A 27,498-nucleotide genomic window follows, 5' to 3' on the forward strand; every position below is an offset into this window, starting at 1 on the left:
CCTCTGCCTTTAGGTCATGCATTTTGAGTGTGCTGCACGCGTTCTAAAAATATAAGAATATATTTTATGTATATGTATAGTTTTTTTTTTTGCTTGTTTAAATGGTATTTTACGGGGTTTCTCCCAACATTGTTACTTTTTTTTTGTTTTGTTTTTGATACACTTCCTGCACACGTGCGCTTTCGTACATTTCATTTGCCTTATCGTTCGTCTTGTCTTTTCACTCCCTCATTGGCCGCAAAACGCGGCCACATTTCTAAAGTAGTTTTGAATTTATTCTCGTTTTTATTTATTTATTTTGTTGTTTTGATTATGGTGTGGACTCGCACATTGCAAAATGAAGGTATGTCTGCTGTTTGTTTTGATTTCGACACCATGCCTACACATTCTTCCTTGCTCCTTTCTCCGTTCTCATACACAAAACCGAAAGGTAAATGAGCCAAAATACATGTATTGTTATTGGTTTATGATTTTGCGTACGATTTTTGTTGGACAATCTGTGTTTTGTGTTTAGTTTGCTGTTGCATATTTTATTTGCCGGGTATATCCCTCCATATGCCCGTTTCTTTTTTAAATATCGTTGAATATTTTAATGCCGGACAATATAACACACCGTGTAAATCACTAGCGAATGGCTGTTATGACTTGTGAATGCTCACCATTCCGTTTCTTTATCACCTTACACTTCGCAATAAACGAATCGAAACTGTTTGCTCGCTAACTGTTCTGTTATCCCTACGCGCGCACACACACACACACTAGAGCAGGGTGCATATTACACACTTGTCGTGGCTACCGGTGGCGTTCCCCGCAGTCGACTAGACCAATGCGGCGCGTTTAATGATGGTGGACGACTGATACATAAAACCTACTAGGCTACTTTCTACAATAAAATGGAAGTTTAACGAGATTTTCGATTTCAAATAAAATATTAAAATAAATTCCCATCCATATTCGTATGGTTATGCATCCCTTTGACACGCCCTTTGACCACGTGTCTATTTCGCGCCCTGTTCGTCACTTTACACTTCCCCTGACACTTATGAATATGCGTTAAAATCTAATGATAATAATATAACCATTTACGACTAGCATTTTGCAGTGTTCATATCCGTAGTACGGTGAACGCACACACGAGGAGAGCGACGTTTATATCATTACTAGACAGCATCATCATCATCATACTTCATCACCATCTACGTTTCCTAATACATACATACAGCTTTACGATACACGAATCGTGACCGTGACATTGTAAAGAAAGGAAGAAAGCATGCATTGCGTAACTCAAATGCACCCCCAAAACGTTTTTTGCCACGTTGCCTCATACAGTAAAAAGCGTCTAGAGCTATGTTTTATTCTCCTATCTTTTCCCCCATACGCTTCCAACCATTTTGCAAGCGCTATTTAAATAAGTTAAGCGGCAACTAATGGTAGAAATTAATTTCCCTTCTACGATTTTATTTAAAAAAAAAATGCAGTCATAATTATGTTTTCTTGTTCCTCCCCACAAACTACCGCGTATTATCGGAATTGTACAAATTGATGTACAATTGATGTAAAAAGTAAAGTCTTAAGCTCTTTGGCTTAACGTTGGATATTAAAATATCTGCTGTGATTAATAGTTTATTGCAAATGGTTGATTTTAGAAAAAAATCACGCATAAAACTCATCTGAGGTTTTGGGAGTTTTTTCATTTAAAAAACAAAAACTATAACCATAAATTATACTTCGTGCATGAGAAGCAGGCTCTTCCTCTTCCATTCTTTCCATTAATTTTCAGTTTTTGGTATTTTTTGGTACCAAGCATATGCGGTTTTGCTGCTCGGCATATAAATTCTAGCATACATTTTCACAGTCGCAACAGTGTTTATTTGTTGAAAATGAATCATCTTCAACGCTAATTATCAAATGGTCCACCAGCGTAAAAGCGTTCGATTAGTACTCTACCGGTTTGCCTTGGGTGTTTTCATATGCTTAGAAACGTAAACGTTTTACAGTCTTCTACGGTTTTTTTTATACCTGTCTTCAAGCCAGGCTGTAATCAGTGTGTGTCACGAGTGTTCATATCTGATTTAAAACTATCACTAACAATGCATTTTAAAATTCATTACACCTTTTGCATACGAACTCGCTTGCTCTCCCGAAAGCTGATGATGTTTGCTCGATCGAACGATCCGGAAAATTAAAATTAGTGGTGTTGCCTAATATCGTTAACCATACACATACATAAATCCCTGCATTTACCATCCGCTACCGAATCAATACATCCGAAAGTATTGTTGGATTTTTTTTAACGTAATAAATTGAAATTACACCACAATCCACAGGGATAGAAATAAATTTACACTCATTGTGGCTTCGTTCAACGTCAAGCTTCCCTAAGCTAGAAAACCAGGGAGGGATTTGAGTACAACTGGTGTATGTTTGCTGAGGCATGTGTCTATTTGTGAACCAATATACTCGACCTTTCTTTTTTCTTCTTTTGGCAAATTCATTGAGCATCATTGTATTATCGGTGTGGCTCTGTTTCTTCCCAGACGTATTGTTTTTTTAAATAGCTTCTCCTTCTGTTTGCGTCTTTTCGCATTAATTTTGCATCTTGAATCATTCGTTTCATTAACCTTGTGACTGCATTTCGTTGGATTGTTTCTCATCGGATGGATATATCTGCTTTCGTAATGGTATTTAATTTTCCATTCATTTTTTTTTCTTGTTTTGTTTCGATCTGTTAACTGCATGATATTTATCTGTTTCAAAAGTTTTGGTTGGTTTCAACGTATTTGACTCAATCATACATAATACACAAATGCATAAGGTATTATAATAGTGTGTGTGTATACATAGACTTATTTTATGTTTAATACCTCCGTGTATTTTAAAACCACTCGCCTTGGCTTTACACCGCTCCGCTGCAGTACATAATGAAACCGAGTGTGCCAAAACTGGAAACAAATTTAAACCAAAATCTGATGGACTATATTGCGATTTAATCTTTAAAATGGCGTGTTGTAATGTGCAAGCCAATCTGGGTTGTAATTTAAGTTGCATTAGCACACTCTAATATTACAATTAAAGTCAATTTTAATGACAAAAAATAATAATCTCCTCGCGGAAGTTTACAATTGACAATACACACTCAACAAAACTGATTGCCCACAAAGCTCGTTTTTTGTAACGTTCTTGCTAAACGCGCAATAAACGAAAACAGTTACAGACAAATTGGACACACAATTTCAGCAAAACTACAAAACAAAAAATTCCAGTAACCTTCGATGTGGCACTAAGAATAGTGCATGCTCAAAACCAAAATCAGCAAAAGAAATTTATTTAAAACAAAAACCCACCTAATTAGAATTCCTCATCGAAATCAACCAACTTGACTTGAAATTACCTGTGCAAGGCATTCGATATCTGCTTCAGCGATTGGCCGACCTCCTGGACGAGTTTTTCGTTGTCTTGAACGTTTTTGTTACTGGCGGAACGTAACGAACGTGCCTGATTTTCCACCCGCGTGACTAGCTCTCGGAAATGAAATTTGGCGTGCGGTGGCAGGCTTTCGTTGTCGGCAAACGTAACGCAACAGGACTGTAGCGAGTTAAGCCGATCGCTCAGCGCTAGCCACTGTGTGGCGGAAATGTTTGCCACCGGCATTTTTAAACCGGTCTGCAGTGATTGCACCAAGTCCAGGATGTTATCTCGTCCACCTGCTGACGCGGGTGATGCACCTGTCGTCGATACAGACGGTTTGTCCGTTTGCTGAACGTTGCTGCTATCGATTGATTTTGCGTAGATACTGCTAGCACCGGGAGTACCACCGCTCGACCCTGTGGACGTTGTCGTTTGCATCATGTTTTGTACCGGTGTCGCATAGATGGAAGAAAACTTCGATGGTTTCATCGGGACTGCCGGTTTTTTGTTGCTGCCCAGCGTGCCAGCTGATGCAGACCCAACCGGTCCGACGTTTGACTGCTGCTGTTGCTGCTGCTGATGCTCTGCCTGCTGTTGAGGTGTATCGTGTCCAACACCGGTCGGACCATCATCCGCTTCCGTATTGTTATTCATTTTCGGCACCATGTTTGCCACACTTTTGGTTCCCAGCTTGGGGCTCAGCTGTGCACTCAATGGATCACTAGGAGATTCTTTCGCTTCCCAGAGCTTTTTCAGGCTACTGATACTGCCGGTACTTTTACGCTTACCGTCACCTTCCTCACCACCGGCACCGCTGCTGCCGGTAGACAGATTATCACCGCTGCCACCACCGCTGTCCACCTTCAGCGAATTACCTTCCAAACTTTCGCGCTTACGATCATCGCTCAGCTCAATCTTAATTTCAGTCTTTTTCAACTCGATCACCTTATTGCTATCGATCGGTGCCGATCCGGTTACGATCGTCGACGAGGCATTCGTTTTTTTCAACTTCAACGAATTGAGCTCGTTGTTTTCCAGCAGCAACTTACTGCCCGGGTCCATACTGTTCTTACCGGACAAGCCAGTACCATTGCGTACCACCATCAACGACGCCGTTTCGCTCTTTTTCTGTGACCGATGATTTTCATTCTCCGACGAGGAGGACGATGCAGAATTGTCATTATTGTTTAGAATGTTACCATTACTATTGCTGGAAAGGGTGGCGTTAATGTTATTGTTATTGTGAATACTGTGCGGGCTGTTGCCCGATTGATGTTTGTTATTATTGTCCAGATTCGATGCAGGTTCGACGATATCACCACCGCCACTACCATTGCTCGATGCGTCCGCATTGTTGTGATCTACTTTACGTAACCGCGACTTAAAATCAATAATACCACCCGAGCTTTCCTCCTTCTTGGCCGGCTGCGTTGGTGTTCGTTTCCCTGCATCGACCTTCTTCAGCTGCGTCTTAAATGGTGGCTGTGCCATACCCGACACGTTATGGGCGGTAACGCTGTAACCGTCACTAGTCAGTGCGTTCGTAGATGGTAGGATAGTTGATTTCGACATAGAAACCGGTTTACGAAGCGAACTAACATCCGACGACTTGTAGTGCGATATTGGCTGTTGCGGTTCCTGCACGGTAGTAAGCGGCGATGGTGCCTTTGGTAAATGCATCGATTCCGCCAGCTCACTGACTAATTGTGATGCTGGATCGGAATTGGTGGACGGTGGCAGCCCACCACCTAGACTGACCACTTTCTTACCACCGGCAGTTTCACTCGGTAAACACTTTGGCACATTTGTTACCCGCTTGGTATCGGCTTTCGGGTCCTTCGAACCAACGGGCGGTGGTGGTGGAATAGAAAGCGGTCCCGTATCGCCCACAGGATTGATCATCGCATCCGCCGGACTGCCGAGGGAGCTGCACGAATCCGTGGAGGGTTCTCGCTTGCGCAAACTAACACCAAATCGTGAACTCGCCTCTTCGACGCTCGGTTCCGTATTGCGCACATCGTTCGATGGTGCAATACCCTTTTCCAACATACCACCCCGTTGCTCGAGCGGTACGTCAAACTCCTCCGGCGGTGGTGGCAGATCAACCGGTGGTGGTGGAAATTCGAGATCGGCTAAAGTCGGCTGAACGGTACGTTTCGGGCTATTGTTTCCAACCGACCCGCGGAAGGAAGAAAACGTCATCATCGAACCATCGGTTGTCGTACGATGGCGCTGAAGCTTGGAAAGACTAGCTGTAGCCGAGTTGGACATGGTGACGCCACTCGAGGAGTTGCTTCGTATCATCTGTGGTTGTGCTTTGATTGCTGCTGCTGCATTACGCTGCGCTAGTATACTGTTTGAGATCGCATTTGCTGCGGCCATCGGTGGTGGCGGTGGCTCCGACACCAGCGGCATGTTTGCATTTAGCCCCAGCGGATGTGGCCCCGGCAACGGTCCGACATGTTGTTGCTGTTGATGCTGAGGTAACTGCACCGGTGGTTGCGCTTGCTGAATAACAGTTCCATCACTTTGGCGTAACGATTCAAGGTACGCCCCTATTCGAGCATCCTTCGGCAAGGTACCGTATCGGTTGATGGCTTTCTTCACATTCTGCACCTCCAGTGCACCGACAATCGGTGGTTGGCCCATCACCGGCATACACGGTTGCCCACCGGGTGGTAGTTGATCACGCCGTGCCTGCCCAGTCAACCGTTTGCTGCCCCGTGTCTCAAGTCCACGGTTTCCCATGATAGGAGCGCGTTTAAATGAACCTTGCTGGGGAGTTTTCTGAAAACCGATCGGTTCCGGATTGTCTGTATCGGTGTCGGGCGTAACCTCCGTTTGCTCGTTCTCGGAATCTGTGGCCCGATTCATTAGGTTTGCCATGTCACGTGTGAAGCCTAAAACAAACAAAAACACACATATGTCAATGAGAATAAATGCTTTCTTTCATGCAATCATAATAATTAAAAAATCATCAAATACTTGTAGTTAGTTTCTAAATCATCGAGAAGCTTGTTAATGTAGTATTTTAATGCAGTTTAACTTGAACAAACATACCACCCCAGTTCCTTTTTCGTATAAATTGAACATCTTAAGTTGTTAAACTACAATTATAAGTTGATTAAAGAGATATCAAAAGAACACACGTTGTTTAGTAATGATTAACACACTCATCTATAGCGTTGGTGGTTAGAATATAATTGACCATTTGTCGACAAACAAAACACAGTAACCAACAGATGGCAAAACAGTAATTAGATGAAAGCAAAGAAATGGACAAACGTGTAACCAACTGTTTTTTTTTCATAAAATACCTCGTAACGTATCGCTAAGCTTATCGATAAGGAAACTACTGCAAGAAGACGATTTTGTGATGGGAATAGTTGTACCGTTTGCGTTTTGCTCGCCATCGCCAAGCTTACAGTTATCATCATCCCGGTACGTTGAGTCACGGCTAGATGATAGCAAACTAGATGAAAGATAATCGAATAAAAACCGAAATTTCATTAAACGGGCCATAATGTTTAGAAATTCGCATGGCCAGACACACGTACCTTGTCCTCTTTGGTGGCGCTGGTGCCGTTTTGCCACGTTTATTTGTTGTCCGTCGCATTTGTACGCCAGCGGTAGCAGTTTGTTTGTTTCCAAACGTGCTAAACTTCGAACCTGAACCCGAATCTGTAAAAACCATTAGTAAACACAATTAGAAGGACAATTAGTAAACATCATTTTCTATTCATTATTCAATATGTTCAACTACAAAACCCAATATAACAAATAAATCACTTCATGCGTACCAGAAATGGGTGTTATTGCAGGTTCATGTTGTGCCTGCTGCTGTTGCTGTTGCGCTTGCTGTGGCGGAGGAGGTAACATTTGCTGCTGCTGCTGTTGCTGCTGTAGCTGTTGTTGCTGCTGCTGCTGCATACCCATGTGTGGCTTCTTGCTCATCTGCGGTGTTAGCTGCATCGGTATTACGCCGACCCCTTGCAGCTGCTTCTCGACCGCTTCGGTAATGGACGATTCCTGTCAACAGAAAATCTATCCGAATAAGACCTATTAGCGCTAGAGAGACACCCTAACTCTAATTACCTGAAACATGTGCTCCAGATCGTGATGGATGCTTTTGAACGTTGGACGATCTTGAGCATTCCACTGCCAGCACTTCCGCATCAAATCGTACACCTCCGGTGGACATCCTGGCGGCCGCTCCATCCGGTAGCCCGACTCCAGTTTGTGGAAAACGTCCGTTAGATCGATGCCCGGGTACGGTGACATGCCGTAGGTCGCTATCTCCCACAGCAGCACACCGAACGCCCATACGTCCGATTTGGTGCTGAACTTATTGTACGCCAAACCCTCGGGTGCGGTCCATTTGATGGGAAATTTAGCACCGGCGTGTGCCGTGTACGTATCGTCCCGCATCAACCGGGCCAGCCCGAAATCTGCCACCTTGACGAGATTGTTATCGCCAACCAGACAGTTGCGTGCGGCCAAATCACGATGGATAAAGTTGCGGCTTTCGAGATAGCTCATACCCGAAGCGATTTGGGTGGCCATATATAATAATGCTACCGCATCTAACGTTTCCCGACCGGCGGTCCGTAGAAAATCTAGCAAATTTCCGTGACTCATAAATTCGGTAATGATGTAAAATGGTGGTTCGCGCGTACAAACACCTAAAATGATAATGCAATACATTCTTTTTAGCACGGACATTATTCAGATATTGTTAACAAAGTTACTGTTTTTTAATAGGTCTAATTTTGCAAATTATGATTTCAAACGTTTGCAACAAATAATGGTAGAATTTTTGTAAATTTTTACATTTTGAAGCTTGAAAGGGCCACACAGAGTGTGAAAAATAATGCGAAATACAGCACTTATAGCATTCTTGAGCACAAAATTTCATAACAATAACAAAACTAATGCGAATACATATGGAAAAGTTTGCAAATTTGCCGTTTGAAAAAGACGCCAAAAGACGAAGGATTTATACTAAAAATCTTAAATATTCTAATTCTAATCGCAAATAGTAAGAAGTAAAAATAAAATTGACGAAAAGAGTAGCAAATGAAGTTAAACATTGTACATATAAGATTTCAAATCAATAAGATGTAGTGACGGAACTGACATAATCGCTAAAACAATGTTTATCTATTATGACTAACTAGTTTTAACCTATCTTTAAATGTCAACAAGACCTACATGCTATAGTTGCTTGTTAAATGATTGCTCACTAACGCGGCACACAAAACATAATCCTAAACGTTGTGTGTCGTAAATTGCGCGACAAACTGCTCTCATGATGCACGATGTTTTATGTTTATTTTTTATGACGCGCATTCAAGACTAAGCAAATAATTTTGCTACTCCTACACTCCATGTATCAGTTTCGTATACGTAAACCTACCAATCAGTTGCACCAAATTTGGATGTTTCATTTCCTTCATGATGGCAGCCTCTTCTAGGAAATCTTTTAACGCCATCGTATCTTCCTTGAGCGTTTTAACGGCCACCGTGTTACCGTACCGCTTCCACACAGCCTCGTACACTTCACCGTACTGTCCACCACCGAGCTTGTGCTTCATCACGATATCCGTCCGGCAAATTTCCCACTCGTCCGGTTCGGGACTGAGCGGGAATACGGTCGGTTTGTTCTGTTTCGGTGCCGGGTACAGCAGTGGCGTTATTAAACCATGCCCTTCGTGTAGCGCACTGTGATGATGTACCAGTTCCGCCAGCGTGTTAAACTTAGCATCGGCCGTCACGTACACCTTGCCGTCCGAGTCTTCCGATATTCTGTAGTGGTAGACGCGCCCATCATACCGCAAGCTGATGCTACGCTGCCCGGGCGAACTTTCGCTTTCCCGCACCAGAAAGCTACCGTTGATGCCCGAGCTAAGCAAATACTCGGCCGCGTTGCGCGATATGGGCCCATGGTACCAGGAGTGTTTTTCCAGCGAGTTTAACGGGGTCACATAGTTCGACGGTACCCAACCGACATGTCCGGAATCGGAGTGGGCTTCACACCATTCGCCCGACTTGTTGTAGGACAGTATCCGCACCTGTTCACCCTTCCGCAGGCTCAGTTGATTTTCGCCGCCCGCCTTAAAGTCGTACAGCGCGACAAACAACTGTGGATCGTCCTCCTCCGGTCCGGGTGCCAACAGGTTCTCCTTCGACGTCCAGCGGTGTGCCGTTTCGAAGCTAGACTGGGCCGTGTTGGAACTGCCCTGCGAGTGCATCGTACCGGTATGGTTTTCCAACCCATCCTGATTCTGGCCGAGCAGGTCGGTCGGCAGCAAACTGCCCGGTGGTGGTATGTGTGGTAATGGGCGTGATTGAAGGAGTGCCTCTGTAAAGGAAGGAATAAAAACAACACACCGATTAGTATTTAAATTATAAAATCTAGCGCTGAGTGTAGTGGAATACAATTGCAAGTAAATAAACTGCGATAATATAATGGAAAGTTGCGATACTAAACGATCGAAATGCCAGTTGTATGGCCTAGAAAAGACGAGGTTCGTTGCACCGACGTCTCAATTCGATCGTAAACCTTGCATTTATTTCAATGCAATGAGTTAATTTATCCATCGGCATCAAGCATCAAACCCCCCCGAACAGAAGCAATCACTTTCCATCGATGATGCTTACAAAATTTGCTACAATTTCGTGAAACATCATGCAAATGCAAAATGCTTTTCGAGACCTTCAAATATACACCACACCCTCTCGGCTCACCAAATCAAAAAATACATCAACACTTCGGCTAATTTGACCGACGTGATTCACACAGCCACACACACACACACGGACATAAGACATGGCAATGGCGTGTGAAAAAGAAAGCATAAAACGGTTGCTTTTGCTTTCCGACAAAACATTTTTTTGTTGTGCAACGAAAGCGTGAGTGCGCGATTGATATGTATCTACCAGCAACCGACCATAACCCGTAGACTTTCGACTCCCTTATCGTACGGCATTATTGCGTGGCATGATACCCCTCTTCCTCCTTCGTGGGACCGTTAAGATGTTATTAATGGTAACCATCATTATTCACCGCAAAATACATCATTACAGAAGAATGTGCTTTTCCCATAACGAACGATCGGTGTTTATCCCCTCAATGCCGGTTCGGGATTGTGCATCGTGGAAAAAAATGGATTGTAATAAAGAATTGGCAAAAAAAAACTATTATGTGACTGCTTCAATTTTCAACAACTTGATATTAATTTCTTATTTCAACTTGATAGAATTGTTTGTTATTAGAACTTGTTTTAATTTACAATTCAAGCGTTTACAATCGAATGTAACTGCTCAAAATAACTGCCCTTGACCATCTATTCGAAGCAGAATAAATATTCTTATCCATTTGTTTACCGAATGAAATGGTTTTGCTTCCGTTTCAAAATGTACAAAACTGATATGACTAAAGCAATTATAAACAACATACATTAATCATCTATTCAAAAGAATTGATAATATGTATGCTATACATTTTTTGAATTTGACATTTATGTAGTATATCCGGTCCGCAGTAAACAGTCGTTGACAAATTATCATCGCGCTCGGTGACAGCAACTGACACCGTCTGCTAACGACGATTCGCGCTCTAGTGTCTAGTGGGACCTGTACACACTATCTACGATCAAATGCAGAACCCTCTATGGTTCCCTTCCAAGACGGACGAACATAAAACACGCCCGGGGATCATAATAAGGTCGAGGGCAACATGTGTGGGATAATAATCTTGCATCGCAGTGTAAACGCATGAGACGGAAAGAGACATAATTCGCAATAAACGAATGTTTTTGGTCGGACTACTTCAACGCATTCCATGTATTTCTTGTTGCTCCGCTAATGAATTTGTCTCCTTTTTTTACAGTTGAAATAATATTTTATTTTGTCTTTTTCTCGTTTGAAAAATAAACTCTAAAACCATCATCTACCAGCGTGCATATAAGGTTACCAAGTAGAATCAATATTACTATACTTTGCCTTACCCCAGCATCCATAATCGATATCATTTGAGATTGTCAAACATTGATGGTGACCTTGACATGGGCTAACTTGAACACCACGTTTTCGGTATCGCATTGTTGGATGGTGGCCAACCTGCATTATGTCACTCGTGATACAAATATCCCCAACAACAAACAATAGGTGGTGTTTGCTCATACGTGAAACATAAATTGCATTTGCAATTACCGTGGTACGGGGAGTATCAATGCAGAACGAAAGCAACATCCTTACATACACACAGACATACACGAAAAATGTTCACCATGTACACCAATAGTATGGGTCATAAATTTTAAACAAAAAATCATGATATGAAAAAAATGTACAAACTTTGTTATCTTCAAAAGTAGGTTATTCCCCAAAAGTAGAATTAGTTGTTGAAGATATTGGTTTCAAACATTTTATTGACTTTTTGACACTAAAGTTTGAAGATGTCTCCTTGGTCTTGTGATACGTTGCTTGATATAGTACACCGACGACCGTGGTTCGAAACTCACCTCAACCCGAACCACCAATTGCGTTTTACAAAAGAGAAGTTTCTTGTGAGATATTATTCAAGTCATATTTAAACCCAAGAAATAGAATAATACATTTAGTGTGGAAAAAGTGTGTATGGAAAAGTTCTATAGTGGGGAAATGGAGGAATACATTTAGTTACATTTACACACAAGATCCGGGAGGATCAGTTTGAAGATCACACTTTAAGATTCAAACAAAAACACTAAGGATGACTTTTTTATGTATTTATTAAGTTGTTATTGAAGAAGGTATAAACTACACCACATGTATAAAACAATTTAATATTATTGTCCCAAAAACAAGACTTTGAACGACCAATTAAGCAAAGATCCTCACATGTCTATAAAGCATGTAGACCTTACACAATCTAAACGTTGGAATTCCTTTAGCAAATGAAGACTACCACAAAACAAGTTTGCTTACAATTGTTAATAGACATCTCAACACAAATTACTTTACCAGAAATTACCAAAAGTCGTACGGCAACATCATCATCGCCTAACCGTCCATTTCTTGCGATGAGCGGAATATGTTGTGCTGCTTCAACGTGGATAGACGAAAGCAAAAGCAAATAATATAACGTTACAATGCTTCGTCTTTTTTTTGCCGGCTAGTCAACAAGCCGGCTCCGGTCTCCTTGGGTTGGTGTGTAAATATAAACATCAACAGAACCGAAGCTCCCATCCCCCACCCCTCCCCCCGCCGGGTTTTCAACGCGCTACTGGCCACACTATCGCTGCAACGTCACGAAGACGCAAAGTACACAAACACAAATCGGTGGGAACCACTTTATAAACATTGAGTAGCCGCCATCGCGTCATCTCGCTGCACCATCCGCAGATAATTTTCCTGGGGTGTAGGAGCCATGCCATTCCATCCCGTCGAGGGAAAGAAATTAGACACCACTGTCCTTAAAGTGGTACACAGTTAAGTCACATTTGTGTCTAGATGGGATGCCCTGATGTAACGATTCGTCATCAAACAGAACGTCTACCAGCTGGCGAACAATTGTGTTGGTTCAATTTCGACAAAGTTCTTCTGGTGTGTCAACATTGAACATAGAATTGGAAAATTTGAGACTAAAAAAAACTTATGCGAATCCAATGCTCTCTATATTGATGGCAAAGGTTGCGCAGTAATTTGGTTGGCAATTTTAAAGCAAAAAAACGACTATCATAACCTTGTAAATTGCCCATCTCTGTCTCTGTCTCTTCCTCTGTCCCATTCAAAGCGATGAAGTTTCAATAGTAACAAAAACCATTCATGTTGACCGGTAACCCATTCCGGACAGTAAAAACCTGCGAACCGGCCTGCGATAGAAAATCTGTTCTTCCCACCCCGGGGGGTAGAAGGCATTTCAAATGGTAGTTAGGTCTGTGTCATGATACAACACCGGGCGATAAAAAAATGCCTCCACATACCTACACAATCACCATGACGTAACCTTCACAGAAAATCAAATCGGTGGCCCACGATAGTGGCTTCCTGCTTTGAGGGTTTTGAGCAATTGCCTCCGTTCGAAATTCACACACAGTGCTTCACCAAACCAAACCGTCCCCGTGTGCGTTTTACTCCACGCACCCAAGGGACGCGCATGTCTCCGGCCATTTATGACACGCGATCTATCTGCTAGGTGGTGTGTGAGAAGCCGCAGAGACGAATGTACGCAACACGTTCCCATCATACAAGCGGACAGGAGACGCGCACAGGGCCGATTGACGGGCTCCCAATTGGCACATTTGCACATAATGTCACGAATTAGTACACACTTAAGAAGGCTGCAAGAGCAGATTACAATTATGCACACAACCTTGCCTGGTAAGTCACCGGCTTCTATCGCAACGATGTACAGGAGAGGGTCACGCCTCAATATCATGGATGCTAGAGACTAATTATTTACAACATTACATCATTGATGCATATCATAAGACGGACTTATTGGACTTGTTTCTATCCACATAACTGAATCCGGATCTTTCAGAACGACGTGATCTAACGAATATTTAATGATATTCTCCTGTTCCGGGCCCGAAAGATCATCCTCCACCACTGAGCGTTTTAGAACAGTTTACTTCCGAAGACTCAAAATGGACGAACCATGGGTTTATCCAGTTTTTTTCGGTATACGTCGAAACGTTTGAAGGTTCTTCTTGGCTTTTAACGACCTTACAGGTCACGCCGGCCATTTCTGGCTTACTAGACTTATTTTTACCACGTAGCCGGATAGTCAGTCCTTGCTACGGGGGGACGGTCCGGATGGGATTTGAACCCGGTCCTGCCGTGTGGACGGGCGCCGTTTATCACATGCACCACCGGGCCGCCCCTTTGAAGGTTAAAGCACGAATTAACCTCTGAATCAGAAGTTAGGTTCTTTTCCTCCATAAACTAAGGAATTCTTGTCGAGTCAACACCAAAAAGATTGTAAAAATCAATAAGTTTAGGTTACGTTAAAAACAAATACTTTGCGAATAATGTTTTTCGTGAAGAATCTTCAAGAAATTCCCCGTTTTGGTACGTCTAACATGTTTATCTTTTTAATTTAATCCACAAAAATAGTTGTGAATAATTTAAATTAAAAGTAATTTTGTGATTTCGTACTTAATTAAGAAGATAAAAATGTTAGACGTATCAAAAGCGGGAATTTCTTTAAGAATCTTTACGAAAATCTGCTTTAAAGATGCAGTAAATAAAATTAAATGAAAAATCTAGTAGAAGTAATAATCGAAAACAAGAATCCAGATACGATATTAAGGTGCTTTTTGGTAGATTGTTTTGAATATATTCATTAAAAGATCGGGAAAAAAAATCTTCACCACTGACTCATCCGTATTGAGACACGATTTGTCTGCAATGCTCTGACGCGATGTAGAAACCCGGGCAGCACCATTCGGTTGTGTACAACTTAAGCGTGATTTCCGTTAGCATATTTTACACTGTTTATTTGAATTTCCTCGTCGGAAACCCATCCATTACCGTTCTTTAACCGATCTCCGACCGGCAGGGCTAGAATTCAGGAAAACCAAAAAAAAACTAAACCGTGTGTACCGCTCACGGATACTTCCCACAAAACGGTGGCGCTGCTGTTTGCCGAGTTTCTCGGACGATCTCGTCAATTATAACACTTATTTCCACCTCAAATCCCCCCAACCGTGTATCGATACCCCAATACACACTCACACATCCGTTTGGGTTGGACAAGAAACATACCGTTTGGTCGTTCTTGTACTCACCGCCGACCAATAAAACCCAGGCCGGAAGGTATGGTACGGTTGATTCCCACCAAACCAAACCACCACCTCCCTGTCGGATCCCCAAGATAGGAAATTGAAAACATACAGGAAACATACATACACACACCAGAGATTGAAGCAAACGGACGAGAAAAGCCGGGCGACCGAAAACGAAATCAACGTTATCCCGGCACCCTTCGAATTGCATGTTGTTGTGGTGACTGCTGCTGCTGCTGCTGCTGTTTTTGGGTGCATATACATCTGTGCTCACGATAAGGCGGCCGAAGCATACTGTTAGGGAATGCCATCAATCTTGATTCTCCGCGACTCGCGCTAGTACTCGGCGTCAGCGAGATGTGGAAGAAACGATCGCCACAAACAGCCACGACGGGATCGCGGTTTGTTGGTTGTTGTAAGGGTGCTGGCCGCTGTTACGAAGTGCCTGTAACCATGTGTAGGACGATACTGCAAACAGCACATCCCACATTGGCGGTGCACCCATTGTCAAGAGCAAAACATGCCGGTTGTCACCAATCAAAACAAATTAAAACACTCCAGAGGGGAACAGGGAAAATGGTCCCTTTTTTTAAAAAAAAGCATATAATCTTAATTAAAAAAAGTTAAGTTATCTAAATTTATATTGGGTTCTGGAATAACAACCATTTCTAAGGTCTTGAATGATTTCGTCAGACAAAAAAAAATCAAAATTAAAAAAACCTCAAAATAATTCTAGACAACATAAGTTTATGTTGAATTCTAGAACTACAAGTCATTTCTAAGGTCTTGAATGACTTCGTTGTGCAAAACCAAAATCAAAACTAAAAAATTTCAAGTATTCCTCAAGAAGAAGTATTCAGGACAATATTACCTTGAGTTCTAGAACCACAATCGTTTCTAAGGTCTTGAATGACTCTGTCATGCAATTAAAAATGAAAATAAAAAAAATTGAGATCTAGAACCACAATCATTTCTAAGGTCTTTTGAATGACTCTGTCATCCAAAAAAAAACCCCCGAAATACTCCAATAAAATGATTCAAATATCTACATACTGCCATATGTCTGCTCTTAAGAAAAGCGAAAGCAAATTAAGCGAGTCACGATGGAAAACCATTATCCAAACAATTCCCTCCCCAACAACAGACAGGTTAGTCAGCGGAGCAGATAAAAATAATTGATGCAATAATACGCATTCCATGTGCCTTAAAGAAGTGGTAATTATTCCAAACAAAACAAAAAGTCGTTGCACGCATAACGCAATAGCGTAGGTAAATGCTTTTACTGTGGCAGCAGCAACAGCAGTTAGTTGTAGACAACGGCAAAAAACAGCCAAAGAACGATTGTGCCTGGTAAATTGTGCATGTAATTCATCTCCATTGCCATTGGAGAGTTCAGTGCCAATTCTGTCGAATCGGATCGAGATTACTGTGAATGATTCCATTGCGTTCGTTTCGTTAATTGACTTCTCAAGCATTTATGCGCAAACGTTGCTCACCGAAACTACGGTAAGATGAATGTCTGATGCTATCACCGGAGTTGCTTTATATAGAGAAAGAGCGAGTGATTGTTTTTAATTTACAGGGTTTTTCTATTCAGTTTAGACTAGCCGGACACTTTTTCCTACTCGGCGCACTTGATTTTTAGCAAGCAGCATGTTTTTTTGCCTATTCGCGTCAAAAATCAAGTGCGCAGAGCAGGAAAAAGTGTGCGGCTAGTCTAAACTGAATAGAAAACCCTGTAAATCAAAGACATAACCTCACTACGACATAAAATTCAATCAAAAAATAAAATTAAAACTGCAAACACGAAAAATCGTTGGTGAAAGTGACCAACGACGAGTACGAACAAAACGAAACATTTACACTCAGCAGGGGGGAACCCACACACGGTACCACAACGACACTACCAAACCAGAGACAAAAATTGGGTAATAATGTTTAAAAATAGGTATCTAAAATGTTTTCCTCAGCTTGAGAATTGAGGGACATGGGTATTTTGCAATTAGCGAAAGCAAAAATTTCATTCTCGTCAATGTTAATGCTTTATCCAATACTCTAAAGAGCAAAGATTCTGTAGGACCCGCCATTTCTTTCTGCTAAACCATGGTCAATGTTTCCGACCATAAAAAAGAGCAACATTGAATAGCGAAACTTGAAGTTCAAAGGCGAATATATCATACTTGAGGACATAAAAAATATTTTTAACAATTTTTCAACTATTACTTTTATTCAAATAAGTGAAAGCATTCCAACGATATTGCCAAGAATATGTATTTTTGCTTTTTGACACAATTTCAATTTGTCCAATCTGAAAATCGGTTGCCCTTTCTCTTGAGCATCGTTTGAGAAGAATTTTGCGCTGTCCTTGAACGTTTCTTCGTCGCAGGGATGATGATGGTCTCTTTCTGTGCACGACATCACCCAAAGGCTCGGGATGCGTATATTCCCGTACTGTTCCTTTTTCCATATTATTATTCCTGTTCCGGTATGCTCTCTTTCTTTCTCTCTCTATCGGTCTGTCTGTCTCTTCGCCATTCTGAACCCGCTCACTCACTCCCACTTTTGTGGATTCATTACGTGCACAGCAGGAATACCATATAAGGATAAACTCTAGGCATGGACCGACTCTCTTATGTTGTGGAGCGTTACTGGCTGGTTGTGGCACTGTATCGCATCCCAGTGGACAGCTGTTGTCTTCCATGCAAACGAAAGAAACAACACCGAATGCTGGTATTGGACGGTTCGTTTCGATTTCCTTGGCCTCTGTGGGACACAGATCAATATTTAATCAACGGAAAGGAAATTTTTCCTTTCCGCTTGTGTGCGAATAATGTTTACACTGAGCGGGGATTTTTTTTCTAAAGGATATTTTGGATTTGAATATTTGCAAAGGACATGTGAAACCGATCATTACCATTTGCAACACACTTTAGCATTCGAAGGTATGTCGAGTAATATGCGTTTTGTCATCTACTAAGGTAAAGGTTTTTTTTCCCTAACCGAGTCATATGTAAGGCTTCACGGGAAACCGTGTAATATTATGCAAGTGGGTGACTGGTATGGATTGTTTATACAACTCGCAATATTTGCCATGTAACTAATCCTAGAGCCACAGCGCCATTACCTTTTCAGTAACACATATGCGATTGCAGCCAAACCGCAGAGAAGTCCTCACGTAACATAAAACGTGTAGTTTATTGGCAATGATCGTAAAACATCATCAGATCAGGTTGCTTATTAAGTTAAACCGTAAAATATGCTATCGAATTGGAAATTTTAATCAATTTTAAAGACATTTGTTAAAATACCAAAAATTATTAAAAACTTTATATTAAATACTTTAACGTGATTTCATATAGGAAATTATAAACAATTATCCAATATGCAAGGGTTTTGAGAATTCTTTAATTTGTTCAACACTTTCGCTAGTAATGGTAAACAAGTCAATTGATAAAGCTTAAAACAATATTCCAATGTGTACTCAAGATTTCCAAGATGTTCCCATATTCGAAAGTTATCGTCTACTAATCGTTAATCTTGATCACTTTTACGAAAACATGAGCCGAGCGCCACACGTGAGCCGAACAGCCTAAAGATTTTACAAGCTGAATTGTTCGGTGAAATTCTGACGACATGATTAGCTCACAGACGCTTGAAGAATTTAATATCTTTGTTTCATAACACACGTAGTCAGAAATCTTTGTGAGTCGTTGACGCTAACCAACCAGAGGTGAAGATTTGGACGCGTAATTACCAATCTCTACGTCAACTTCACGAAATTCTGAGTAACTCATGACTCGTCAATCTCGAACCAAACCAAACTTTCTGCCGTCTGCTCGGTGTTTTGGTAAACATCTTGTACTTTGAGGAGGCATAGAACACCGAAAAGTACTACATTTATGCATGGTAGGAAATGGATTGACTTGTGAAAGAAGGTTCCTTAAGTTCCAACAGCAGAGATCCGGAATTGTAATAATATTATTAGGAGATTAAAGAGGAGACAAAAAAAAACCAAGTCGTACCTAAGAGCCCTGATGATTTTCCGTCTGACATGTGATGTTGGTCATTCAAGTGTTAGTTCTATGATATTTCTATTGCTGGAAATTATTAGGTAGATTGCAGGTATTTGGAGGTCTTGAAGACACTCACATAATATTCTTTGATTCTTACAAAGTCTATATATTACCAGATCTTATATTTGGTTCATATGTGAGGTAAATCCCCCAAAAACAAAAGGTGACATGTACGACTTTTAACAATAATTTACTACAATTTCTAATTAATCATATATTCGATACTTGATGTTTCCTGATGTATTTAGTTAGACTAAGAATTATCCCAACAACGCATTATTATTTACCGGAAACAAGGAAGCACCGGTGGAACGATACAAAGCGCACACATACATACACGCACATCAACTCAACAAGGACCTCTTTCACATACAAGTGGCTGCTGCTGCTGTTACAATTTCCAACAAAAAAAAATGCCGCTTCTGCGCAGAGTTGCTCCCGGTCGTAGTGACGACTACCAAACTTCACGGCAAACGAGAGTTGTAACCGTATAGACCGTACACTCTCCGTACACATATACACAGGCAGCAGCTTACATCCCTTTTTTCTCCAGAGGTAAGTTTTCAACCATCCCGGCGTACTAGACGCTGGAATTGGGGTGGCTTTAACCCCAAGCCGCAAACGTTCGGTTCTACAACAGAGAAGGAAGTTGAGTCCACGACCACGGCTACAGACGCGCATGTACGCGTAGTAAACTACACCGAGATGCTTTGTTTCGCCTTTGTCTGGAAGGATTGCCGGTGTTTGGACAGTACCAAGAAGAAACGTTGACGTGTTTCGACGGGTTGTTATACTAACAAACAAATCAACAAATATGTGTAAATACAATTGCCACAAGCATAATTTCACACAGCATTACTTCATCATTACTTGAAGACTCGTTTTGAAGCCAAATTATGTTTTTATTTTTATAAACTAAATGCGATCCAAATCAAAGCCAGGTGAAAATAGAAATGTCACCAGAAAGGTCTCGCTTTGCATGGCATTGAAAATGTCTTACTTTTTTCAACCATTACACACTGACGGGAATATATTTTTAAACACCTCAAATCTTAAGTCTGTAAATTTGAAAAGGTTACCGTGCACCGCAAATCTATCGACATTTTCTTGAAGTCTATCCATATCTACACAGTTGGAAGCGTATCAAACGAACGATCGAACGGCATCAATATGACACACATTGAGGCAACAACATCTGCGTACGGTTCTGCCCCTGTCTACGCGGCTTGTACTCTATGTTACGGCGATTCGGAATGTTTAATTGGATTCTCGATCCCATTTAACCATGCTCAATTAGGGGACTGGGGTTATTTGATGTACGTATTTGTCCCGAATAGGGGAGACAGTGTGAGCTTCTCTTGCTCCAGAGACATTAATAAGGATGTTTTGGGCAATAAACAAACGAAAGAAGGGTATGAGAAAAATAGATTGTACTACAAATATCGAGAGATATTGTTAGCATCTTGCTTTATACACAATTTCCCCTCGTTATTTTATGATCTTTGAATAAAGTGTGCAAAAATGCACTTCCGTTTCGCAAATATTGTAACAGTACCTTACGAAATTCGACATCTGCAAGAAACGATTGCAGTGAAATTGTTTTCTACTACTTGCTCCGTGATGTCTTCCCTTAAAAAAAGGTCATTCTTTGAATGGTACAAAAAAGCCTTAAACATTCAAATATCTCAATCCGAGCAGAACGCGAGACACGAATTCAAACTACCCCCGCTTTCAAGGGTGTATAGTACACACACCAAGAGCTATTTACCATCGACTTTTGCTAACCTGCCATGTAAAGAAATACGAAAACAAAAACTTGAATGTGACTGTCAGTGGCCCACCTTAATAGACCATTCCCAAAGCATCTACCTCCGCACCAGACCCGAAACCCAGCGTCCCCAAGACCCAGCGGCAAAACATTCAAGCGTGTGATAGTAATTACCACTGCAACCGAAGGGCACTTGTGTGTGAACGCTTGCTTGTTGCAGCATTCGTATGTGCCAGTAGTGGCTTCGCGCTATTCAGCCGAAGTTCTGACTGCACACACTGGCTGCATTTGCGCGTCCGGGTAACGAGTTTGCGAAACCATTCATGCGTAAACAAATCTACAACAAAGATTTGAGTGCTAAAGTGCATCGGACGGTAGGAGTATATCAATTAGGCCCTCTTCTTTGACACTAAACAAAAGGAAAAGGAAATCCAAAAAAAAGCAAGACTTCGCAAAGAATTCATTTTAGCGTTGAAGGACGGATATGAAACAGCAGAAAGCTGATTATCCATGCTGATCGGAACTCGACTCTGGCCGGATAGTACTTTATTTTATTTATTTATTTTCAAATATGATGTCTTCTGATGTATAGTTAACACCGTTTGGGCTGGATTTGGTACAATATGTACAAGCAATTTCCCTCTTATATTCTGCCTTATCCAAGGATTTATAATAGATATATCTGTTTCTGGTTATAAATATTGAAAGATTATTTATAATCGATTTTGTATCATAAATAATAAAAATAAATAATATATTTTTTCACCCCTATTCACCCCTTTTAATTATTGTTATCTTTGGTTTGGGTTTGGATTTGTCAAATCGCCATTAGATCTGTCATTTAGGAACCGCACGGATAATCCGACAACCGATCAAATGGCACCCGTATCATCGATAATCCTTTGTATGACAACTTAAGTTGGAAAGCTTAAATCATAAGACAAAATATGTCAAACAATTGAGCGAAATATCGAGGATTGCCTAGAATAATCTTCCGCGATATTGGATTTATTGGCGGATTGGATCGAGCCTTGCAAAATTTACAGTTTACCCGTGACTAGTCGGACCTGATCGGACTCATCCGGACCCATCGGGACTCATTGGGAATCGATCGGACCCATTCGGAGTTGATCGAACTCGGAGTCTACCGGACTCGTTCGGACTCGCTCAGACTCAATTTTGGTTTTTAGTCGGAGCCGGAATCAATTTTTCATACGCGGAGTCGGAGTGGATCCACGATTCCACTCCGAATTCCGGACTCTGGACCTTACCTTCGCAGCAAGGACTGTCTATCACGGTTACGTGATAAAAATACGTCTAGTAAGCCAGGCGTGATTTTGAGGTCGGGATAAATGATCGGCGTGATCTTTAAAGGCCGTTAAGCCAAGGAGAGAGAGAGAGAGATTTATAAAACGTCTAAACAATTAAAATGTAGGAAACATGACTTAACCTGGGATACACTAGAAGTATAAAAATGCTTTGTTTTGACATTTGTCGAGAAGCTAGTTGAAGCTTCTAGCAGATAAGCCTTCAAATGTCAAAATGCATGGAGAAAAACATCATCTTCTTTTTCTTGGCTTAACGACCTTACAGGACACGTCGGCCATTTCTGGCTTACTAGACTTATTTTACCACGTAGCCGGATAGTCAGTCCTTGCTACGGGGTACGGTCCGGATGGGATTTGAACCCGGTCCTGCCGTGTAGACCGGCGCCGTTTATCACATACACCACCGGACCGCCCCCGGACATGGAGAAAAACATGTTGAGGGTATATATGTAGTTGATGGACCCCAAAAGATAGAACAGTTAGTCCCCAAGATACTCCGATATATGCCGAGTTTTCACGCTTGTCTGTGCAATTCTACGTCGGGGCCTAGCTACATATATCGTTTTAGATGCACAAACGATATCCTTTATTCCATAGGGCTACATTTCAGCATTGCACAGCCTACTGCTGTTCGATTCCTGCGTATGCTCACACCCCTCCCCTAAATATAAACACCCAAATCAACCATCCGGCAAACGAAAAACAATCCACCGGAGAGGAAAGATGCTGAACGCAGCCACAACAGTGAAAAGGAACACATCGTTTGTAAATCTATTCCGTTTAACCAAAAAAAAACCCCTCTCTCGAGACAGCACATTGCAATGTGTTGAAAGTATTGTAAAGTGCAGGAAAATAATAAGGGGAAACAGCATTATTTCACCCTCTTTCACCCGCACAAAACCCCTGTCGGCTGCTGTTCCGGCACAAAATGAATCGAAGCAGCAATGCCTCAGCCTCCTACACACACACACACACACTTAAACCCACACGCACGCACGCCAGATGAATGCGCCTAAAGAACGTTTTGATGCTGTGTGTGAACAGGAACAACAGGAACGGTCAATCGATAAGCAATGTTGTGCGAGAGTGCGACACGTCTTCTTTTCCCCGTCCGCTACACACATCTTCGCGTTTGTCGCGTTTTTTCTGTGCGCGTGCGATCCAACGGGCACGGACGGGATCGCACGGAGGAGATGCTGAATGTTTCGCTGAATGTTGTGCAAACGTCATTGTGATGCTTGGCTTTGTTGCATACGTGCTGTATGCACGTGAATCGATGTACAGGGAGAGGGTGGATTCTGTAGTAGTTGTAGGTGTTTTTGATCGTACAGCTTCCTCCTGGAAAAGGAAAACATACCAAGGACAACAAAAAGGACCCGGAACAACCGGAAGATGCGCACACAGGGAAAACAATCGTTCGTTGCGAAGCGCAACCCAAAAGCAATACGCCTGAGGATACGAGGGTTGTGCATTATTTGTAGAATGAATGAAAATTACAGAGAAATGTAAAATCTCAAACATATTTTCACTAGTTCAATACTTCATACAAACAACACACAGAGAGACACAAACACACTGTTGCTGCTGTGTAACACAAGGTCTTTATCTTTCCATTTTACTCTATCTACACTTTTTTTTTGTTTTTAGGATTGTTATCCATTTTTCCTTAATATTCCACTCCACTGTTCGTGTGTGACTCATATTGAGCAGAGAGAGAGAGAGAGTGCGGCTTCATGTTTTGTCTGTGTTGCTCAGTTCTACACGGTCTCGGTTTGAAAATTCAAGTTTAAACAGGTCACAACAGACATTTGACATTAAACCATGGTTTGCTATTCAACGCCAGCAAAATTTGTATGCGTGATGTGCGCATCCCGGATAAACTTACCGCTATGTTCGGTGAAGATGTTTGAACCGAGCGTCCTTGCATCCTTGGACGAACGGGGTTTGTTACGGCTGGACCGGATCGAGCTGCCGGCTCCGAGGGTAGAGGTAGTTCCGGTCGGCCGTTCCTTCACCTGCTGGGCACCCATCGCCGCCCCGGCACACTACCGTGTCGCAACAGCACAAGGGAGATTCGTTCTGCAGCAGTGCAACAACTACGACCACACACACGACCACGCCGGTAAGGGATGGTGATAATGGTGTGTGTGTGCGCTTGTCAGACGGCGCTAGGGACGATCGGCGCTTATCTTCCGCTTTTTTTTCTTCTGTGCGTTGACTATGGCCCGTATGCCGGCAAACTGATTACAAAGGGCGCACACGTCTCTGTATGTACGTGTTTCTATATTCGCGTTCAATGCACACACACACACACACGCACGTACACGTTCGTGTCGCACTAATGATTATTACACCATCTTTATGCCACATACAAGCATAGTCGCAGACGTGAACACACCACACACATTGCTCGTACACACTTTTTCTTCTTTACAAAACACTTTTTTTTCGCGCACTTTGGTTTTCTTCTCGGATTAAATTTTCCCACCCCACCTAGAGCGCGGTGTGAACGCACTCTTCCACCATATTTTGCTTCCACTTGCTTTCTGCTCACATTCGGCAGATATCGAAAAATAACCCCACCATACTACTACCACCAATCACACACACTGAACTTGCTGCTGCTGCTGCTGCTGTTGTTTGTGATGCTGTGGGGGTTTTTCAGGCTCACATTCCACATACCAACAAATACGCAGCACACACACAAACAAACACAGCCGCTATGCTTTTTTGTATGCTGAGACGATATACTTTGCACACAAACGGTGCGGCGCACACACACACACAAACACCTGCTCGCGTGCGCACACAATCACTCGCGCACACACATATACGCATAGAAAACTTCCGGTAGCGAAAAAGTTCAACAACTTGGAATCTTCATTTGCTTCTTCATGGTGAAAAATGAAAAAAAACATAAAACGTTGCACTTCACTTGCCCTGCAGCAGCTCCGGGGCTTGTTGTCAAGGAAGAACCACACAACGGAGGCAGGATCCTGCGCCTTGAATGGAAACGACACATTAAAATTCTACGTGACAGATGGTTTCACCAAATCGGGCTGCTGTTCGCGAAAAAGGGGGAAAAAGGCACAACACAAATTGGGGAAAAAGAAACGTCAAAAACCTCCAACCGCAACCGTCATGACGCTTTGTGATTCAGCTTTTGCCGAATGCTCTCTGTACAAGTGGCAAAAGAAAATCACTTCCTGCTGGCTGCGCTACACTGCTGCCTTTGATATGCACAATTCCCACCGTGTATATTCATTCATCCCTCTGTGTTGCTCTCACTTATCTTTCTAGCTGTACAGAGAGATCTTGCTCCAGTGGAAAATGCAATGGACAAAACTGTGGTGTGTTTCATTGCTCTGCACAAGTGCATAAATTCCAGTAGCTAGGAAAAGGAATGGAAAAAGAGGGGGAAAGGAAGACAGTACGACGGGGGGGTGAAAATGCCCTGTGGGAGAAGATGAGAATACACACCTTCATTTCGATCAAATGAAAAACCCCACAAGAGAGCATTAGCCCTTGTGCTCGTGACAAATACTTTTCTCTTTCCAAACAGTATTTTTTTTTCGCCTCCAAACAATCTTTCCAACTACCCTGAAGGGATATGTGTGTGTGTATGTGCGCCTCAACGAGACGCCTGCTTTGATGGAGCCGCTTCATTAATACGACGTACTGAAACGCTAAAAACCGATGGTAGGAACGATTTTCAGATGCTTCCATGTCCGAAATCGTCGTCGCATTTCCTGCTGCTACATACTGACCCATCCCGCTTGTACAATAACGCATTCTGGGGAGAAGAAGAAGCTGTGTACACCACTGTTGCGTTTACTCGCATGCATTTGATCGGAATTTCTCACCACGAATATTGGGAAAAAATAATTATACCACAAAAAGGGAGGAAAAAGAAAACACACTTTTCTCACCAGTGCCCACCGCATACTACGTTTTTCATCAACTGCTTTGCGCCCACTCGATGGGAAACAGTGCATACAGTTTGCCCGTTCGCTTTGATATCGGTGGTGTGTATTCCATGTCCCTGGGTTACCTTTAGCGCTTCCCTTTTAACCCACACACCCCATCATCACACCGTATGTGAACTCTAGCAAGCGAAAAAAACAGAACAGCTTCTCCGAGACAGAATCTCTCCTGTTCGAGAAACATTTTGTTTTGCAGCAAAGAAGCTGGAAGTGTTCGCTTTCCGATCTTCTTATTTTATTTTATGTTTTAATGATGCCGATTTTGTTGCGTTCCGTTTTCCCGTTGCCTTTTTTTCCAGCAGCACTCCTTCCCCCTTTCACCGCTTCACCCATTTCCCAAAAACACACTTACTCTGCACACACTGTGGGTACCGTTTTGTAGTGGAGAACAAGAAAAAAAAGATCTCTCTTTCCACCGCCGTTCAACCTTGGCAAACCCTCTCACTTCTCCTCACTTCACAGCAACCGTGCAACCCGTACGTGACCGGAACGGTCTAAAGCGTACGGAAGTGAGGAAACTTCTATGCTGAACGCGATTTGTTGCCGAATTTAAGCCATGTTGAAGACAATGGGCATCGAATTCGTGCAATCAAATGGTCACGAATAACAGAAAAAAGACGGGAATCCTAATCGAACGCACTTCACGGCACTCCACACTCTTGTTTCTTTTCTGCTTGAGTGTATAGGTTGTAACTGTGGCCTTTCTTGTTGAAATTGAATGAGCATAAAAAACCAACCCCGTAGGCAATTCAACCTCCGGTTCGTACATTTAATACGCTTTGACATATGGATGCATGTTCTTTGACACAGTGTTACAAATCTTTATTTCATTTCAATTGTTTGATGGGGAATACAAAATATTTATGATGATTTAAAGGTTTTATTTACAAAATTTTGAATTATTTTTATTTATCAACTGTTAAAATAGCTCTTACAACAATAAGGAGTACTCTCTTTAAAACAGGAATATGATATTTGCTCGAAGATCTGCTTCGTTATGTCAAATATGCACCACCATTGTAAACGTGTGGAACTGTCAAATTAAACAAAATGACAGAGACACAGTTTTTAAAGATTTGAATAAATTATATAGCGCCATGTACACGGATGCAATATTCAAGCCCATTGAAAGCTGCAACATTTTACCAAAGGTTTTGTGTT

General features: G+C 42.0%; 1 protein-coding gene across 4 annotated transcripts; it reads right to left on the reverse strand.

Moving 5' to 3' along the window:
* LOC125770928 (tyrosine-protein kinase Abl) lies at positions 1 to 27,251 on the reverse strand. Of its 4 annotated transcripts, none has more exons than XM_049441015.1 (8): positions 26,978 to 27,251; positions 24,240 to 25,356; positions 8,828 to 9,772; positions 7,507 to 8,093; positions 7,212 to 7,440; positions 6,969 to 7,092; positions 6,729 to 6,883; positions 1 to 6,311 (listed from the first exon to the last, which is right to left on the reverse strand). In XM_049441015.1, the coding sequence occupies exons 2-8, from the start codon at positions 24,382 to 24,384 to the stop codon at positions 3,391 to 3,393; spliced, it is 5,106 nt and encodes a 1,701-aa protein (XP_049296972.1). In that variant the 5' UTR covers positions 24,385 to 25,356; positions 26,978 to 27,251; the 3' UTR covers positions 1 to 3,390. The 4 variants fall into 4 exon arrangements, with proteins under 4 accessions (XP_049296972.1, XP_049296970.1, XP_049296971.1 ...); XM_049441013.1 differs by having other exon boundaries at positions 26,690 to 27,251; XM_049441014.1 differs by having other exon boundaries at positions 26,284 to 27,251.
* Between the last annotated feature and the right edge of the window lie 247 nt (positions 27,252 to 27,498).

This window comes from Anopheles funestus, chromosome 3RL (genome assembly GCF_943734845.2).
Source record: "Anopheles funestus chromosome 3RL, idAnoFuneDA-416_04, whole genome shotgun sequence".
NCBI classification, from domain to species: domain Eukaryota; kingdom Metazoa; phylum Arthropoda; class Insecta; order Diptera; family Culicidae; genus Anopheles; species Anopheles funestus.